Consider the following 16,961-nt stretch of genomic DNA (forward strand, 5'->3'; position numbering starts at 1 on the left):
CTTCCTGTAACTTCCTCTGGATATCCAGGGTCTGAATAAAAACCTTAATTCCTTAAAAGCAATCAAAGAGCCCCCTTCAAGCTTGTGCCTGGATTACCTTGTACCCTGCAACACCCCACCCTGCTCATGAAATCTGAAGCTGCATTTTACTCTTAGCACTTATTTACTCTCAACAGCTTGAGCGTAGGCTGCAAGTTTATAAATACGCCACCAAATAGAGAATCTACTACTCCTAAATAACTCACCACATTGAAGACACTCCTCAATTTGATCTAACCTGTTAGTTTCTTAATTAAAGCCCTCCCAGTGCTTGTTGACCTGGTAAAATGCCATCTGCTTTCTTCGATTACACAGCAAACAAGTCCACTGGCAGGAGAGGGGAGACCTGGCACTGCCGCAGAGCCCTGGGGAGCGGGATGAATTTGTGAGCAGTGCAGGGAGGGGGACGGAGGAGGCAGCTGCTTGGGGAAGGGCTGGTGGGAGAGGGATGAGTGATGTTTATGGGCTGGGAGGGCTACGGGTTGGCTGAAGCTCGCAGCACTCATCAGAGACCTCCAGTGTAGGAAACACCACATCCATCATGCTTACCTGAATCCGGCTGGTCCCAATGCAGTATTGGTGACAGAGGCCATGGAGTAATCACCTCTATAGAGTGTACAGATGGGTCCTCAGCAAGGGCTATTTACTCCTGCGAAACACAGAAATTTAAATAACTTACCAAAATCTTCAGTTTAAGCCCCAGTCAGGTTGTCTTCTTACCTCATGTCTAGATTTGGGTGGTAGAAAAAGTTCTTTCAGGGGAAAAATTGGGCATCCATGCCAGCCTGTGCTGGAGGAGAGCGTGACCATGCTGATGGATCTTTGGGAGAGCCTCTCCCTTGTGATCCCAGCCAGTGCCCTGGGAGTCAGCCGGCCCCAGGGCCATAGAATCATAGAATGTGTTGGGTTGGAAGGGACCCACAAAACACCATCAGTTCCCTAAAAAAGGGAAAAAAAATCACAAGGGCACCCAGCACCTCTCTGCAACCAGAGCAAGGTATTTGAGCTTGGCTTCTGCTCGGTGGTACAAGCCTGCAAAGAGCACGTTTTTAAAATTAAAGTAGTGGTACCTTTAAATCAGTAATACTCGGGTCACTGAAGAAGATGCTGAACAACTGCTTAAATTTTTCAGAGACACAAGAGAAGGTGGACCACCCGTTAGGGAATGAATTCAGTACAGCCGCTCTTCAATCTGGTCTGGCCCCTGGCTGCTTCTTTGAATGAATTAGTTCAAGCGGACCCCGATTAAGGAGCTGGTAATAAAGCCTTCGGGATAGCCCTACAGCAACAGTAATGTAATCACGCAGCAGTTATTTATTTATTTTGCAATCCATGCTTCCTAAGGGCCCTGAAGGGCTCTTTGGCCAGTGCTGCCCCAGGACCTGCCTCCTCTTTGCTTGCTCAGAAGTTGCTCCTCAGCGCTCTTCAAACCAAGGCACCCATTCTGGGGAGCGCGCTGTGATGCACAGCAGATCGGAGCTCGCCAGTCCCAAAGGACTGATTCTAATTTCCTAAAATACCCCCAGTTTAGCAGTTAACCAGCCCTGCCCATTTCTGTCCTGCTGGGATTTAAAGGCAGACCCTGATGGGAGGGCACTGATGGCACTGCCCAGTGCCCCGATTGCCTGAGGGAGGGAACGTGACTGCAACGCCACGGGTCCCCTCTGGCATGGGTGATGGGCAGAAGTATTAAGGATAATCTGTGTTTTATAATTGCTGAATTTTCTTTAGTACCCACCTTGTGCATTGTGCTCTGAGCGTGCTGTTTCTATAGAGACAGGGGATGCTGTGAGTGCACCAGTGGCCGCTCGCTGCTCCTCTGAAAGGGAATGCTTGAAGGCACAAGCCGAGAAGCCTTTAAAAACTTTCCCCTTTCACGGAGAAGGTCCTGGGGTGGTCCCGGTGCTAGTTCTGAGATGGTCAGCGAGGGCCTGTTGTCCTCCTGTGGTAGCTGATCCTGCCTGTCCCCATGGGCACAGCGTGGGTGGCTGCTAAGAGGAATTAAAATAAAAGCAACTTTTCCCAGTTGTGCAGTGCCAGCCTTTCTGGCAGAAGAGGACAGGAGCGGGTGGCCACTGCGGGGCCTCTTGCTGCTGGTCCCGAGCCGGGCATGGTGCACCCTTGGCTTGGCCAAGCAGGAGGGGAAAGCCAGAGCTTTTGAAACTGGGGCTGGGGGCTAAGCCATGGCCAGGCGTGAGAAAACATTTTGCTGGAGTTGCTAGCGGTGGCTATTCCCTGTTGCATTAATGCTCCCAGGACTCACTTTGGCTTTCTCCAGGAAGGGTCCTGGAGCGAAGGCGGTGGCATGGAGGCAGCCCTGTTCCCAGCTCCTGGGCCAGAAAGGAGCACAGTAACCCCCCTCTGCACTTCCCAACACCTATGGGCTGCTGGGGCCACCTCGTCCCCAGCTCTGGCCCTTCCTCTCATGCAAAGATGAAGGCCAAGAGAGGGGGTTGCTCCCACAAGCCTCAACATCCCACAAGGACGGTGGAGGGCAGCGTGGTCGTCCCCAGGATGCCTGGGCAGGTCACGCTCGAAGGACACCGGGGCTCAGATTGCACCTTCCCTCCCACCCGTGGAGGTTAAGGCTGCTGCCCTTCGGTCACAGGATCAGGCCAGTGCCTTTATCCCGCTTCTCACATATCGGACACCTCCCTGCCCGCACCCGGGGACGCTCTGCCGGGAGCAGTGTCCGGGGTGTTACCCCTGAGACGAGCAGCTCCCGAGGCAGAGACCCAGCACTGTTCGCCCTACCCTGGGGAAGGGGCAGGCTTTTCATTTTGCCCTTATTAGTATTTTTGAGGCAATACGTCATTGCTTTTAGCAGCAGACCCACCTCCCTCCCTGCTGCCTCTGCCACACATGGGCCAAAGATCTGCTCCATTCATCAGCCTAAGATTTATGAGGTGCAAAGGGCTCCAGTTACACAGCTGCCCCCAGCCTCCTCCCAGAGACTGCATGAATGAGACGCTGCCGGTTCCTCCCATACCAGAAGCAAAATAAGCCCAGAGGAGAGTAAAACCATCATTTCACTGTACTCAGCTCCTTAAGTCTCTACCAGAATATGAAATCTTCCCCCACAAGACCCCTTGTGTCCTGCAGAAGCCGGGGGGAGCCCCTGCTGCCCGCAGAGGCTGAGCCCGCGTCCCGCCAGCCCCTCTGCACAGCCCGGCTTTGCTCATGTGAGACACTCCAGAAATAGAAAAGGGATTGAAGGTTTTGGCTACTCTGCATTCCTCAGGCCCCCAGGCCCCGCTGCCCCTGGCTGGCGCTGGGCTCTGCTCTCCTTTCCTCCCCTGTAAATCGCTCTTCCTCCGACTGCCATTTCCCTGTGCCCCGTGCCTGGCTTTCCTCTCACTCTGGCCATTTCAAGGGGCTGAGCGAGAGGATGGGCCACAGGTGAAGGAGAATCAGTCCTCTCCAAACCCAGGAGGACTGTGGTGCCAGAGGAGCGGGTAGCAATGCACAGCTTGGAAGAAACTTGGCAGCAGTCCTGGGGTCCGGAGGCAGCGAAGGGACCTGTCAGCGGCCATCTGCATCACCCCAGCAGGCTTCGGGCCAGCGAGCTGCCTTTCCTCCTGGCCCCGTGCAACCTCTGGAGGAGGCCGGCGTGATGGTAGCACCCGGAGCTTTCTCAGAGAGCTGGAGGTGTGCTCAAACATCTGGCACCAAACTTTTAAAATGCAGTAAGTGAAAACAATTCTCTTTGCAAAGTACCCCCCAAACAACAAAAAGTACAAGATTTTGAAATAGATATTGGGAAAAAGCTAAAAACCAACCAGATGCCACCTATGAAATTCTGTACCACACGTCAATGAAATCTCCTTTTAGACAGGAGTGAATGTGTCAACCTGGAAAGAAACCTGGAGATTCCCCTGCAAAGATCCACATGGATACAGTGAGCAGATAACTGTTTATTATTGCACGTAATCCAGCAGAACAACCGACAGAAAACTCTGGACAGTAGTACACAGATTGTAGTAAACAGCTTGCAAAATCTGTGATGAAGGTATTTTTGTGTGAAGAGTGAAATGTATCTGCATCTTTGTAAGACCTGAAAAGTATAACACAATATCCTAGTCAGTTTTGAAAGCATGCAGTTTGAGGTAAATCTGTTATTTTTGCATCTAAGAAAACAAAATTCCTAAGGGGCTATATATATGTATATATATCCATATCTCAGTGCAATACGGATATATTTATACGTCACATAAAAGCAAATCTACCTACTTTTCTCAGAAGGTTACTAGGAGGAAAGCACATTACTGAGTGCACATCACATGCATAAAAAAATGGGGCGGGGGAATTACCTTAGCACTGTTGAAAAAGATCCATTTTTGTGCTTAGTGATAAATAAAAGCCCCTCAGGTCTCTCAACGGAAATTGTCTCGGTGGTTAATAAAAGCGGTTGGCATATTGAGACTGCAGAGCTGGCAAGTGAGTGTCAGCAAACGGAGATAAAACGTCAAAGGCAGCAGAGCCTGGGGTTTGCAATACATTTATACTTCAAAAAAGAAAAAAGAAAAGAAGCAAATTGCTACTAAACTATGCTCTGTGGAAGTGTAGATGATGCTGCACAGCTTTCTCAGGACTGGTACAGCCACATGGCTTTTAGGAACAGATCACATTCACTTCTCCCACAGTTAACACCATGTATTTGCTACTGTGGCAACATTCCTGAGCTGAATAAGGTTAAAAAATAAACTTGGTTCACAAAGAAAAGTACTGAATTATTCTCACTTTCCTATGCCATAATTAGAGCAGTTAAATTAGGCAGGTTTTGCCCTGTGTCTCCAGTCAGTGTAAACTCCTGCCTGTCTGCTAACCTGTCTCTGAAATCCTTTCAGACTGACCTTTGAAGCAGACTGGGCATCTGTTTTTCCTTAACAATCATTTCCCCATTCTTTCCAGTCCCTCAGGTTTTCCCACCCAGTCCTGTGCTGTGGGACTTCAGGATACACAGAGGTGCACAACCAACTACAAATAACATTTCCGATTATCTTAAAAAGGGATAGAAAATACATATTGCCCTTAAAAGAAGGAAGAAACACGTCCAAGCACTCAGCCTCACACTAAACTGTAACTTCATCTGTGCCGACTTTCTAAGCTCGCACTGCTAAGGATCAGAGCAGAACACGGTGGAAACATCTTCCAAAGGTCACTCTCTGTCACAGCTTTGGGAAGAATCGGTGCAAACCGCTCAGGTCTCTAAGCCTCACACACACGAACAGCAGCTAGAATTGCCCCTCTGTACTCCACCACTGCTTAAAGTCTGGCTGCTGCGTATTTTTGAGCCTAACACCCAAATACACTGGAGTCACTCAGTGTATTTGCACCTCTTTCCTTTTGGGAATAACATATCTACTCCCACAACAGCCACCCTGCATCCTCTGGCTGGAAAGCCTGTTCGCTCTGTTGCAATGGAAGAGCACAGGAGCCCCCCTTCAGCCCAGCACACCAAGGGGAGGAACCCGCGGGCGTACGGAGGTATTTTTCAGTAAGTACCTCCTTTTTGTTGTAACTTGCACCATTTTCACAGAAGAAAAAGGGGTAAGGGGACAAATTCGGCACACCTGTTCCCTTTCCCGTTACAGCAGGAAGTCTCCCACTGCAAGACACTTCTGAGCAGAGCATTGCTGGTGGCAGGAAAGCGCTCGGATGGCATGTGGTCCCGAAATGGGCACCATCTCCCCCCGCAGCACCCCCCGCATGCACAAACAGCCTCGGATCAGGCAGCCCCTCACACCCCACCCCGCGGTCCCCGTCCCTGGCGCATCAGCAGGCATGGGCAGGACTCTTGGTTACACTTCAACAAGCACAATTTCAACTTGCTCCCCCTCTCAGTCCTCCATACACGGAAAACGACTCCAGGCGACGGGGAAAGACTTTTTGTTCATCCTTTTGGATGACTTCCAAGCATGGAGGGTGATGCTGTCCACCCCTAGCCATGGCACGGCTCTCGTGAGTCATTTTGGTTGCTGTGTATTGCTTCATCTCCATACTGTGGATGATATTCTTTGGGAAGTCTCTGACAATGAGTCAACCAAGGGAGTTAGAAAACACACCAGTGTGCACGGATGAGACCTTCTCACTCATTTTCCTACAGCTACAGACAAATCCCTCATCCCTGGCATGACAGGACAGTTGATGGCTTTGGTGAGAATAATTTAAGGCAACTGCTATTTTATACAAAGAAGAGAAGGAGGCTGAATTGCAGAAACCCTGGCTTTTCCTTGGTAGATTGCAGAGGCCAGCCACAGCTTGGGAGCAGGGAGACTGAACCGATCTTCAGGCACTTTTGTTTCAGGTTGATGTTTGCAGTGCAACCTTGGGATCTCAAGTCCTCCTCTTAGGTGTTTCCAGGTGGCTGAGATTTAATCCCTGCCAGGGTCCATGGTCTCCATCAGCAGCAACGCCTGTCCCAGACACAGATGAATGGGAGAGTCAAGGGGGAGCAAAACACACGACCAACATGTAATCACGGCTGTCTGCAAGGCTTTCACCTGCGCAGGCTGAGTGGGGACTGAGAACACAACAGAAAGCAGTGCCCAGCGGAGCAGTTTTATCCCCCAGGAGGCCCCAGGAAGGCATCCTGATACCCTCATGGGGGCTTGGGAGGTGCCTCTCACATTATGTTCACGTGAGGCCCAAGGGTCAGGTTCAGCGTTGATGAGGTTTTTTTGCAATATTTGAGCCCAAGGCGACAAAAAACTTGTGCAAACCCATGACACATTCCTGTGGGTACGAATTCCACAGGCACAAGAAACCTCACAAGATTTTATTGCCCCTAAATCCAAATGCAAACCCTCATCCCAATTCAAGTGGAAGACCTGAGCGAGCTCCAGTTTAACCTTAGTCAGATACATATCTCAGCTCCTATTTACCTTAAGTAACACAACTACGTAACAGCAGCAGGACTAGCACTGGTGCAATTAGAGCTGCAAATTTCACAGTTTCACATTCTCATTGTGTTCCGGCCTCTTGCTGGGCTGAGTGACAAGAACTATTGCAATGCACAATTCGTCTGGCAGCAGCAGCCATGGAACAGCAAATTGAAAGTGTTTCTTGCAAAAAACAAATTTCAAATTCAACAACACACATTCTTGTACTGGAAGTCTCACTCCATGAATCATGTCCATCCAAGTGAGAAGGCAAAATTATATTGTGGGACTGTATCTGATCAACACAGTTCATTTTTTCCAACTTTAAGGAAATCATTTTATGAATACACTCAGTAACTATTTACTGAAATTACTCCAAAAATTTAGAATAGACAAAGGGTAAGCAAAAATATCAACACTTAACGCAAAGTAATTGTAGCTACTGAATAAATGCCCATGCATTTTTATCACCAGGGCACCAATCAGTGAATGATTTGCGTTGGGGTTACAGCTAGTCAACCCTAAAACATCCACACTGATGTATACAAACTGAGGATAAAATCTCATTGCTTGTCTTACCTTGTCCGAGGGGCACATCATGTCAAAAAATGTACAAATAGGATGGCCAGACCAATGTTCAGTAAGATGACCATGCAGATCACGATTGTGTTAGGTCCCTAAAGGAAAAACCCAAAACAGAGTATTATACACCACAGCTCCAGGCAAGGAGACAGACACAGCTTGATTCTGCTATTCAAAAATACCAGAATCATCCCTTCCTGACACGCATAAATCTGGTACTTAACAACCATCTGGAATTTCAAACAAGTTGAATATCTATCAATCCCAATTCCTATTTCTCCCCTGCAAACTCCTGCTGAGGAGGCTAAAGCAGGCTTCTTCTGAGGCTAAAGCAGGCTAAAGGAGACCCTCACCACAGGCACATAAACTGCCAAGCCCATGTTAAGCTGCTCCTCCCAACTCCTTTCTCCACCCACATCACCCACATTTGTCAAGTTGCCATTTTTAAGATGAACAAACGCATCCGTATGAGAGTGCTCTAATTTCAGACCAAAATACTTCCAAGCTGTGCTTTTCTAAAGTCACGTTGGAACTGTTCACATCCAAAGGGCTGCAAGATGAGAAGCAGTGGGCTAATGAAACGTCTGGTTTTACAGCTGTATTTGCTAACAGCAAAATTGAGTTTCTGTACTTTCAACCTGGGAAATCAGCTGGTGATTCGATACCACAGTTCAGCTCATGAGGTGCCTCTACTGCAAAAAAGTAAAAGTAACAGGTGAAAAAGAAACTCCACTCAGCTTTTTCTTCCCTGTCCTACATTTTCCCCCCGCTTTCCAGATCCATGTTGGCTGGTGAAGGGGTGGGAAAGGAAGGGGAGAAGAGTGTAAAAGATGTATGACAAAACACCTGTTTTCCTCATATTTTGAAACTGGGAGATGTCTGAAAGCGTATCTGGCCTGATGCAGAGAGGAAGTTAAAATAACAGGGTTAGGAATGCCAGCCTAGGCGGCCTGGGAAGGGCTGGAAAGGCAGCAGGAGAGGGGAAACCAAGACTCTCTCCTCTTCAGCAGGCCTTGGGATCCCGAAAAGAGCCTCTCCGGGCCCACTGCAGCCTGGAGGCCATGGGCTTTGCATCCCTCCAGGCCATTTCTGATGTCCGGGGGGAAAAATAAACAACAACAACAAAAAAAAATAAAGCAAAGATGTCTCCCAGGGGTGCCTCCCGGGCTGCCCCACATCACCTCTTCACACTCCTCTGCCTCCTGCGCTGCCACCGCTGTTGTGGCCGGGCCCCGCTTGGCCCCCGCCTTGGCCTCCGTCCGTCCCGGTGCCCTGGCCTCAGTCTTCCTGTTGGCAGCGGGCTCGGCCCGGCCGGCGGCCCTGCGCTCGGGGCTGGGGCGCTGCTTCAGCTCCTTGGGCCGGGGCGGCTCCGGCTTGGCCTCCACCCTGGCTGCCGGCTTCTCCTCCTGCTCCTGTGGCGGGACAGAGGTGCCCCCCCGGCGCTGGGGGTCCCCCTGGGGCTCCGGGGAGGGCGGCTTGGGCTCAGGGAGCGGCTCCTCCTCATAGTCCTCAGCCGGGGAGATGGGTGAGGTCCGGACAGCATAGCTGTGGTAGCCCTTGATGAGCTCGACGTCGGGCTCGCGCGCCATCCTCTGCAGCGGCCCGATCTCCATCTGCTCGGCGGGACGCCCCCGGCCCCGCGAGGCCGGCCGGCCCTCACCCTCAGGGGGCACGGGGCTCCCGCCGCCCGGCTGGCCGCCTGCCTCAGCCCAGCTGCCGGGACGGAGGGCACCATCCTGGCGAGGGGCCGCCTTGGCCCGCTTGGCCTCGGGAGGGGTGGCGGCGGGGCTGGGGGCCGGGCTGGGCCGTCGTCGGGCCTCGTCCTGCTCGTGGAGCTGGGGGCTCTCGGGAGGTGTGGGGGGTGGTGGGGCGCCCTCGGGCCGCGGCGCCTCCTCCTCCATGTTGACGGCGTGCTCCGCGTTCTCCATGATCTCATGCAGCAGCTTCCGCTTCTGGTACTCGGGGCCTGTGGAGAGAGGGCTTGGTGTGAGGAGCTGCTCCGGGGGACGGAGGGACGGCAGCCCACTCCAGCTCCGTGCCACCGTCACGTACCCGTGACAGCTGTGCCCCCAGCCCCGAGGGTTTGGGGATGACTGTGAGAGGGTCCAGGCTGGAGGACGGGAGAGGAGGTGCTCCCAAACCACAGCCTGCTTCCAGGAGGGACTTCCTCCAGGAGCAGCTGGAGGCTCTGCGTCCCAACACGTGCTGTCCAGCTGGAAGAGCTGAAGGAGCAGGCGGGGAGCTCCAGATGAGGGTAAAGAAACAGTGAAAATCTGCAGCCTGGCTTTTTGCAGTCACACAGGTGGGTTATCCTGGGGCTAAAGAGGATCCAGCTCCCATCTAATTTTTTGGGTTTTTTAGTGGCTGGGAAACCCTTCCGTGTGGCTTCTTTGGTGTCTAATAGTGTGGCAACTTCACAAGTGACATGGGGGATGCCCAGTCTCCTCGGGAAAGGCAGGTATCCCCAAATGATCTACCTGTCATCCCTCACGATGGGAAAAGCACGTTTCTCATGCATGGAGCAGGGCTTTTGGTTTCTCAGCCCTCCTCTCTGCACCGAGCCCTGCAACACCAGAAAAATCACCTGGCACCATCACACAAGGTGACTCGGGGCTTTGGCTTTTGTTCTGGTCTCATTGCCCACACTGACTTCTCAGCTCTTAGCAACGTCGCCCTCGCTTCAATTATTCACCGACCATTAAATCTTCACTTCTTGTTAACCCTAGGCCGTGTCTGCAAAGCAAATTGCAGCCCAGCTAGCACCTGGGGAAGTCAGCCAGAGCCTGACATCAAAGACACCCATCGTGCTGGGCAGCTGTCTGAGCAAAATCCACCACTGAACAACTGGGAACATATTTTGGAATAACAACCCTGCACAGTGCTCTGCACACTGGGACCCACGCTGGGACAGGAGTCCCTGGACATCATCGCAATGCTCATAGCAAGTGAGAACAAGAACATGGGCACCGCAAGGTCTCAAACCAGCTTGTTTGAAAGCAAAGCACCTGCTTTTGAAAGTGACTTTGGCCTCATTCTGCTGACCCCAAGTGATGCTGAGGGGTGCAGATGTACAAGGCTTGCTATGTGGTCCTGAATGGCACAGACCCTGGAGCCCTGGCTGCCTCATGGTTCCACCCCTCGTCTCCTCCACCCCAAGGACTGATGCAGACTTGAGCCTGGTCAGGAAATTGGGACTGGTGCTCCTTTCCCTCTAATAAATCAGCGGTGTGATTTGCACGCTGCTACCTCCAGCCCATGCAGGCAATGCCTCTGCTTGGAGGGGAGAGTGGGGAGAAAGAGGGCACTGATTTTAGCCGCTCTGCCCTGCCTGCACACTCCTGTCAATCAGCAGGCGACCCATTCAGGGCCATTTATTTCTGGCTGCAAGTGGATTATTTGGAAGCCATTTCAACAGTTGTTCAGACTCCTCAAAATAGGCTGCCTGTAGCTCCAGGCTCCTTGCTCTCTCCTGCTGCTTTCTTCTCCTCCTGAATAATTCACACCAAAAAACCCCCCAACTGCCTGGAGGGCACGGCACAGCTCTGATTCTCCTCACTTCCCCACCCCACCATCACCTCCCCGCATGACATTTCACCAAGGGCTTTGGCTTACATCGCTCTCCTCTAAGCTATTAAGGTTGATATCCTAAATGAAACCCAGAGCTAAATACTTGTTAGAGAGGTGAGGCTTGCTGAGCAGGATTGCCCTGTGCCAAAACCAGCAGCTCCGCTTCCTAGCAAAATCCAAGGGTAGACTTTCGTCTGTTTGTTCCTGAACGGTGCACCCGTGCAAGAAGAGATATTTCCCCTTGTTGTGCACTTAGGGAATTCAGAGATTTAAAAGAATCATAAAAGAAAAACAAGCGTCGGCAGCTTACAAGGGCATTGAAAGAGGCCAGGACCCAAGTGAAGCCCTACATAAAAGTGGTGAGAGGATTCAGCACCGGAGGAGTCAGGAGCGGAGGCCAGGCTGCTTCTGGCATTTTGCAGAGACTGTTTCAATTGTTTTGTTCAATTGCCATGGGTGGAAAAAATAATGTACCTAGATGTCACTATTCTTTGATTCTATGTCAAAAACCTCCCATCAGGAATTCTGGTTTCCTTTGCCTCTGAGCTATAAATACCCCAGTGTGCAAAGGGTGAATGTGGAGCAGTGAGTGGCAGCTGGGGGGGCTTATGTCAGGATCAAGCGACGTTTAGCTATTGTTAAGTGAAGTGCCACACGCTGGCTCACGCCCATGCCCAGGCCCTGTAGTGTTTCCCTGCTCAAAGCCAGCTTCGATGGGCCTCGCCGGGCAGTGGGGAGGAACGAGTAGCCCTCCAGCACAGCGTCTCCCCAGCTAGTAGGTGCAGGGCAAGGTGGGAGTACAGGGAATTTAAGCAAATCTGTCAGCGTGACTCTCCCCAGCCAAGCATCGGGTGTGAGCCGTTCCCTTTTCTCGCTGCTATGATGGTCCCTTGTGATCCTGCCTCAGCAGCCACGGGGCACTTGTTCCAGGTAACAAAGCCGGATAATAAGAAAAACAGGATAAAAATGTAGGCACTTGGATCCTCATTTTCTGCTCTGTTATTACCTTCCCTCTCTGGAAAGGAGAGATTTCCAGGAAGAACATATCTCTAGCTAGCTCGGTCTAGGGAAAGGTAATGGCATTCACAATGCTGCTTCTAATATTACACTTCCTAGCTACTAATCCTCGGTGCTCGGTCTCATAGAAGGAACCTCTCAAGTGTTTTCACAGCCAAATAATCATCAGTGATGCTAATAAATAAATAGGGAATCAGGGAAGTAGTATTTTGCATTAGCAACTTTCTTGTAGGATATTCCAGCCCCTAATTACCTGAGACTGATCATATCCTGGTGCGGTGTGGGGCCCCACAGGGTATGTGCTCCGAGTCAATGTGCAAAGCTGTTCCAAGAAAAAGCCACGAGGAATATATCTACAGGAGCACTGCAAATAGACCCGAGCTCGCTGCCTGCCCTGCCTGGCGCTGACAGGCCTTCAGAGGGTGGAGAAACATAAGGGGAAGTTGAGGGATTTTGGATTTTTCCTCCAGGCTATGGTAACATATTCCAGCAGGTAAAATGGCAGTGTAAGGAAGACAGCAAATCATCCAGGGCAAGGGGCTGGCTGAACTTGCACAAAAGAAGATTTAGGATAGACAGGAGGGCAACTTGTGGAGTTCTAAGGCGGGTGAAGCATTTGAACGGATTCCCCAAGGAAACTGGAAAATCCCTCTTACAAGATGTCTCTGGTCTTACCTGGCTGGTAGAAATCCGGGGAGAGCTCCCTGGCCATCATCCTGGCTATACCCGATTCGTTGTTAGCTGCCTGAGCTGCCTGCTCAGACCCTTCAGCCTTGGCTTTGGCATGAGCTGTCCTGCGGAGAGAAGAGGGGATGACAGTGAGCACCATCCCAGCTGAGATCAGTCCGGCTCAAGCAGCAGACCCTGTCCTGCAACAAGACCGAATCAATCCATCTGGCTTAACACAGCACTCAGAGACTGCCCACTCGACTCAAAAACCCCACACTCGAGGAGAAAAGACCAGATTTTCAACAAGTAAAGGGCACAGATGCTTAAGGCTAAGGTGCGAAAGTTGCACGTAGCCAGGCAAGGGAGCAGGGTGCATGTATTTGCAAACATGAGCACGTTCACTTGTTGCAGCGAGGCAGCAGGTGCTGCAAAACAGCCTTGCTGTTGTGCTGGGAACACAGAAAACTTAGCTCAGAGGAATTCCTAAAGCATCGCTGCAGGTGTCTTTGGGGCATAGGGGGACAATAATGTGATGGCTGAACGCCGCTACGCTGTCACCAGCCCTGAGCTTGCTGCACCTCACCAGAGGCAGCGTGCCCCTGCCCAGCCCACCGGACACGTTACGTTTTACCCCAAATGTCTCTCCTGCAGCTCTCCAGCAAACACCACAGCTTTTCCAAGAGGCTCCTTTACTCACTGCAGCCCGGGGTGTAGGAAAGGCAGAGCTATTGCCTCCCTCTCAGCTTGGCTCCCTGAGTCCTCTCCACTCTTTCCCAGCACATCTCCACCTTGCTCCTCAGGGCTATAGGGCGATCAGAGTTATTTCGCTGGCCGGCTGTCGTATTCCTCACATGCCTCGCGCTCGGTGCCCTGTGATCTTTACACTAAAAGCAGGACTGGCTTTACAGCCCAGCTGCCCGCGGTCCGGGAAGGAGCTGACTTCAAGCAGCAAAATCGCACCTTAAAAATAAGGGAGGGCAAAGCACCGTATATTCAGCTGCTTTGTTCCACCCCGGGGCTTACGGAGAGCTGCTTTCCCCATGCTCTCACTATCATGTTTTCCAAGGCTCCCCATATCTCCCTTGCTGCATGTAACGGAGCACACACTGGCTGCACATTCAAAACCACATACTTTTGTGTGGACAGTTAGATAAGCAGTTAGCAGCCCTCAAACACCAATTCACTACGAATTGCAACCTTTAATGTGGTCTTGTGGTGTCTGATGAGCCCTTTTCAGACTCAGGTTGGTATCTGGGTCATGTTTTAGGGCAAAAAATGAGGAAAGATGCAGTTCTCATCCCTGCAGTGAAAAAACTCCAGAGGAAATTTTGGACTGTCAGTCATGAAATCAGGATTAATTATTTCCCATTAAACAGAGATGCGGTACACAGACAAAACTAGCTTTAGCCTGAAATTAAAAGGTGATAGAAATGCTGTTCTGAGACCCTTAGAAGGTAGAAGATATATACATATATGTACATGCATATACACACAAACCATTTTGAGTAGCTGCAGGGAAAGAACTAAACACAGGGCATCAATCCCAACTGATACAGGCAATAGTGTGACTGTTGGGGGAGCTGAAAACACTGTTCAGGTCCCTGCGATAGAGAAGAGGGTGCGGAGCTGCTATGGCTCAGCCCATCTCTCCCTGGGATGACATCCCGCTCCACCGGAGCCACGGTTCACCTCCCTGCCCATGCTCACACGTTATCTCCCTGCTTTCTCTGCAGGCTGAGCTGCCTGGGATTGCTGTCATTCTTTGCCTTTTTATCCAAAATTATTAGAGCTCCTGAAAAACCCAGAGACAAGACATGATGAGGCAGAAAACAGCAATTTTAAGCTGCTGCTCGCAAGCAGGAGGTCTGAGGCAACTCTGAACAGAGAAAGCACCTCCTTTTTTGGTAGCATATAATCAGCGTGATTAATTCCACTATAATCTGGCAGGGGCCAAGGGGGATGTTTCTGTGCTCTCCGTGCCTGGGGGATCAGAGCTGGCTGGGTGTGGGGCACACAGCCTGCCCGGCGCCGGCCCCGGGAAGAAGCTTGAAAAATCAGCGTCCAGCTCTTTACCCCGGCAGGACGTGCTCCGACCCCTGGCTTCGTCCTTCTGCTCTTGGAGGATGGGATTCACCATACAGAGATAAAATTCTCCCTCTCAGCCGCTCGCTGGGCAGGCAGAGCCTATGCCAACCACTTCCCAGCCAGACAACCCCCCAGCTGGTCTGAGGGAGCAGCAGGCAGCTCCTGGCAGGGGGGTGGATGCTTTCCTGAAGGCGACTTCCAAAAAAGTAGTCTGCAAGTGGACTGGATGCAGGGTCTGCTCCCTCTGCTAGTAGGGACGTAGCTGGACTTATGCTGATGTGTTATCAAATGGGTGCAGGTGGCTCCCACATGCTCAGCTCTCCCCCAGCGAGTGGGGACAATGCAAGGGAACAGCCTAGGTGTGTCAGGTGACAAGGCAGCTCCCAATTCCACTCATCTCCTGACAGAGATTTCCTTTCCTCCAGAGAAGCTGCTGGATGCTACCTGTCTGCTGCATGGGGCTTGAGTACTGCAATTCCCAGGGACAAAGAGGTGGCGATGCCAAGAAGACCCCGAACCGGGTTGCAGAGGCTGCAGCGAGGATGCCGTGGGTGCTGAGGAACTGAGCCGGCTGGGCTGAGCCACCGCTGTGAGCCACCGCAGCCCCAAGGCTACCAGGGCTCTGCAACGAGCTCTCCTGGGCAGAGAGGGGCATGAGGCCAAGGAGGCCACGGGGCAGCTCCCGAGCTCCACACAGGGATCTGTGACAAGTTGAACGGCACGACTTCAGGATCCCCTGCTGTCCTGGGGATGTGAGCTGCACGGCAGTTTTACCCGGCTCCCTCACTCTCAGGACACTCGACCTCTGCTCCTGTCCCCTTGCTTGCAAAGTCATCCAGAAGTGCCTGATAGGGGGGGACTGAGCTCAACGCAGCCGCAGCTTCAAATCTGGCAGCTCCGGCACAGCACGTGTTGGCTCTGCCGGCATCCCGGGGAGACCATGGCATCGCTCTGCCCCGGCCAGCAGCCTGGCCCCGGCAGGGATGCTGACACCCTGCACTGGTCCCACTGTCCCCGAGATCACTTATTACAGCAGCAGCCAGGTGATGAACATCTGGCTTACAGAGACACAGCATGGTCTTTTCAGGATGTCTACCCTGGCTGTGCCGCACATCCCCGAGGCACAGAGGGAAGGCACCGCTGCTCGCAGCCCTCCAAAAAGCCATGCTGAGGGTTTAGTAACCCCGTGACAAAGCACAGCCTGGAGGAATGGGCTCAGCCATAACAATAACATCTAACTCGCCTAGAGTATTTCTGAATCTATTATTTATCCACATAGCTGGCAGTGCCTGAGAGCTCAACACAGAGCAAAAGTTGGCCCCGGCTGCAAAGCAGGAGACAAACACCATCCGCCCTGGGAGAGCCCAGCACACACAACCCGCAGCGCAAAATCCTCTCCCAGCCACGGCCCGGGGTCTGCCGGGCGCAGTAGTTAAAAAAGAAAATGCTCAGGCAGGTTTGAGGGAGGCAGGAAGGTGATCTTCGAACCTTAGACATGAAACGGAAAAGAGGAGAAATTTCTTCCAAGGTTAAGATCTGCTCAAAAACCAGAACCAGCTTCTGCAAAAAGGAAAATGCCGGCCTTTTATTATGTACTTATCAATTTGACACTTTTCAGGTAGGACTTGAATCAGGGCCACACTTTTTTATTTACTGCTGGGTGTGCTGTCAGCTCCTAGCGCCTCTGCAGAAAACAGCCCGTGCAAAAACCAGCAGAGGAGAAAGTCTGGAGATGGAGGAGGTCGGGGTGAAATTGAAACAGAGTCACAAGGATTTTACAGGACCCAGAAGAAGAATTCAAAAGCCTTTTCAAGGCAGTGCTGGAAACCAAACCGTAAGCATTAAACACATCCGACCAGGGGCAAGAAACACAAACACAGGGCCTTTACAAACCGAGTCTGGTGCTCCCCATCCCAAGCGAGGCAGCACCACCGGGGATGAGCACTTCCCAGCTTCTCTCTCAGCCATTTCCCTGGGCAGCGCCGTTAAAAATAGCTCTTGTGAATTCTTTACAAGGAGGAGCAGCAGGCCCGCACCGAGCCAAGGGGAGGTATGTGGGCAATGCCTGCAGCCCCTGTCCCAGCCCCGCGGCCACTGCCTCCCGGGAGCATCAGCTGGGAC

At 51.9% G+C, this 16,961-nt stretch overlaps 1 protein-coding gene across 1 annotated transcript in view; it reads right to left on the reverse strand.

Moving 5' to 3' along the window:
* Positions 1-3,933: 3,933 nt before the first annotated feature.
* Positions 3,934-16,961, reverse strand: part of JPH2 (junctophilin 2) — a 33,674-nt gene continuing 20,646 nt past the window's right edge. Inside the window, exons 3-6 of the mRNA XM_074605068.1 lie at positions 12,762-12,880; positions 8,684-9,468; positions 7,500-7,597; positions 3,934-6,455 (exon numbers count right to left, since the gene is read on the reverse strand). Of these exons, the coding sequence (XP_074461169.1) occupies positions 7,517-7,597; positions 8,684-9,468; positions 12,762-12,880 (985 nt within the window). The 3' untranslated portion in view covers positions 3,934-6,455; positions 7,500-7,516. The remainder of the gene's footprint in view (positions 6,456-7,499; positions 7,598-8,683; positions 9,469-12,761; positions 12,881-16,961) is intronic.

The sequence above is a fragment of the Larus michahellis genome, chromosome 12 (genome assembly GCF_964199755.1).
Source record: "Larus michahellis chromosome 12, bLarMic1.1, whole genome shotgun sequence".
In the NCBI taxonomy this organism is placed as follows: domain Eukaryota; kingdom Metazoa; phylum Chordata; class Aves; order Charadriiformes; family Laridae; genus Larus; species Larus michahellis.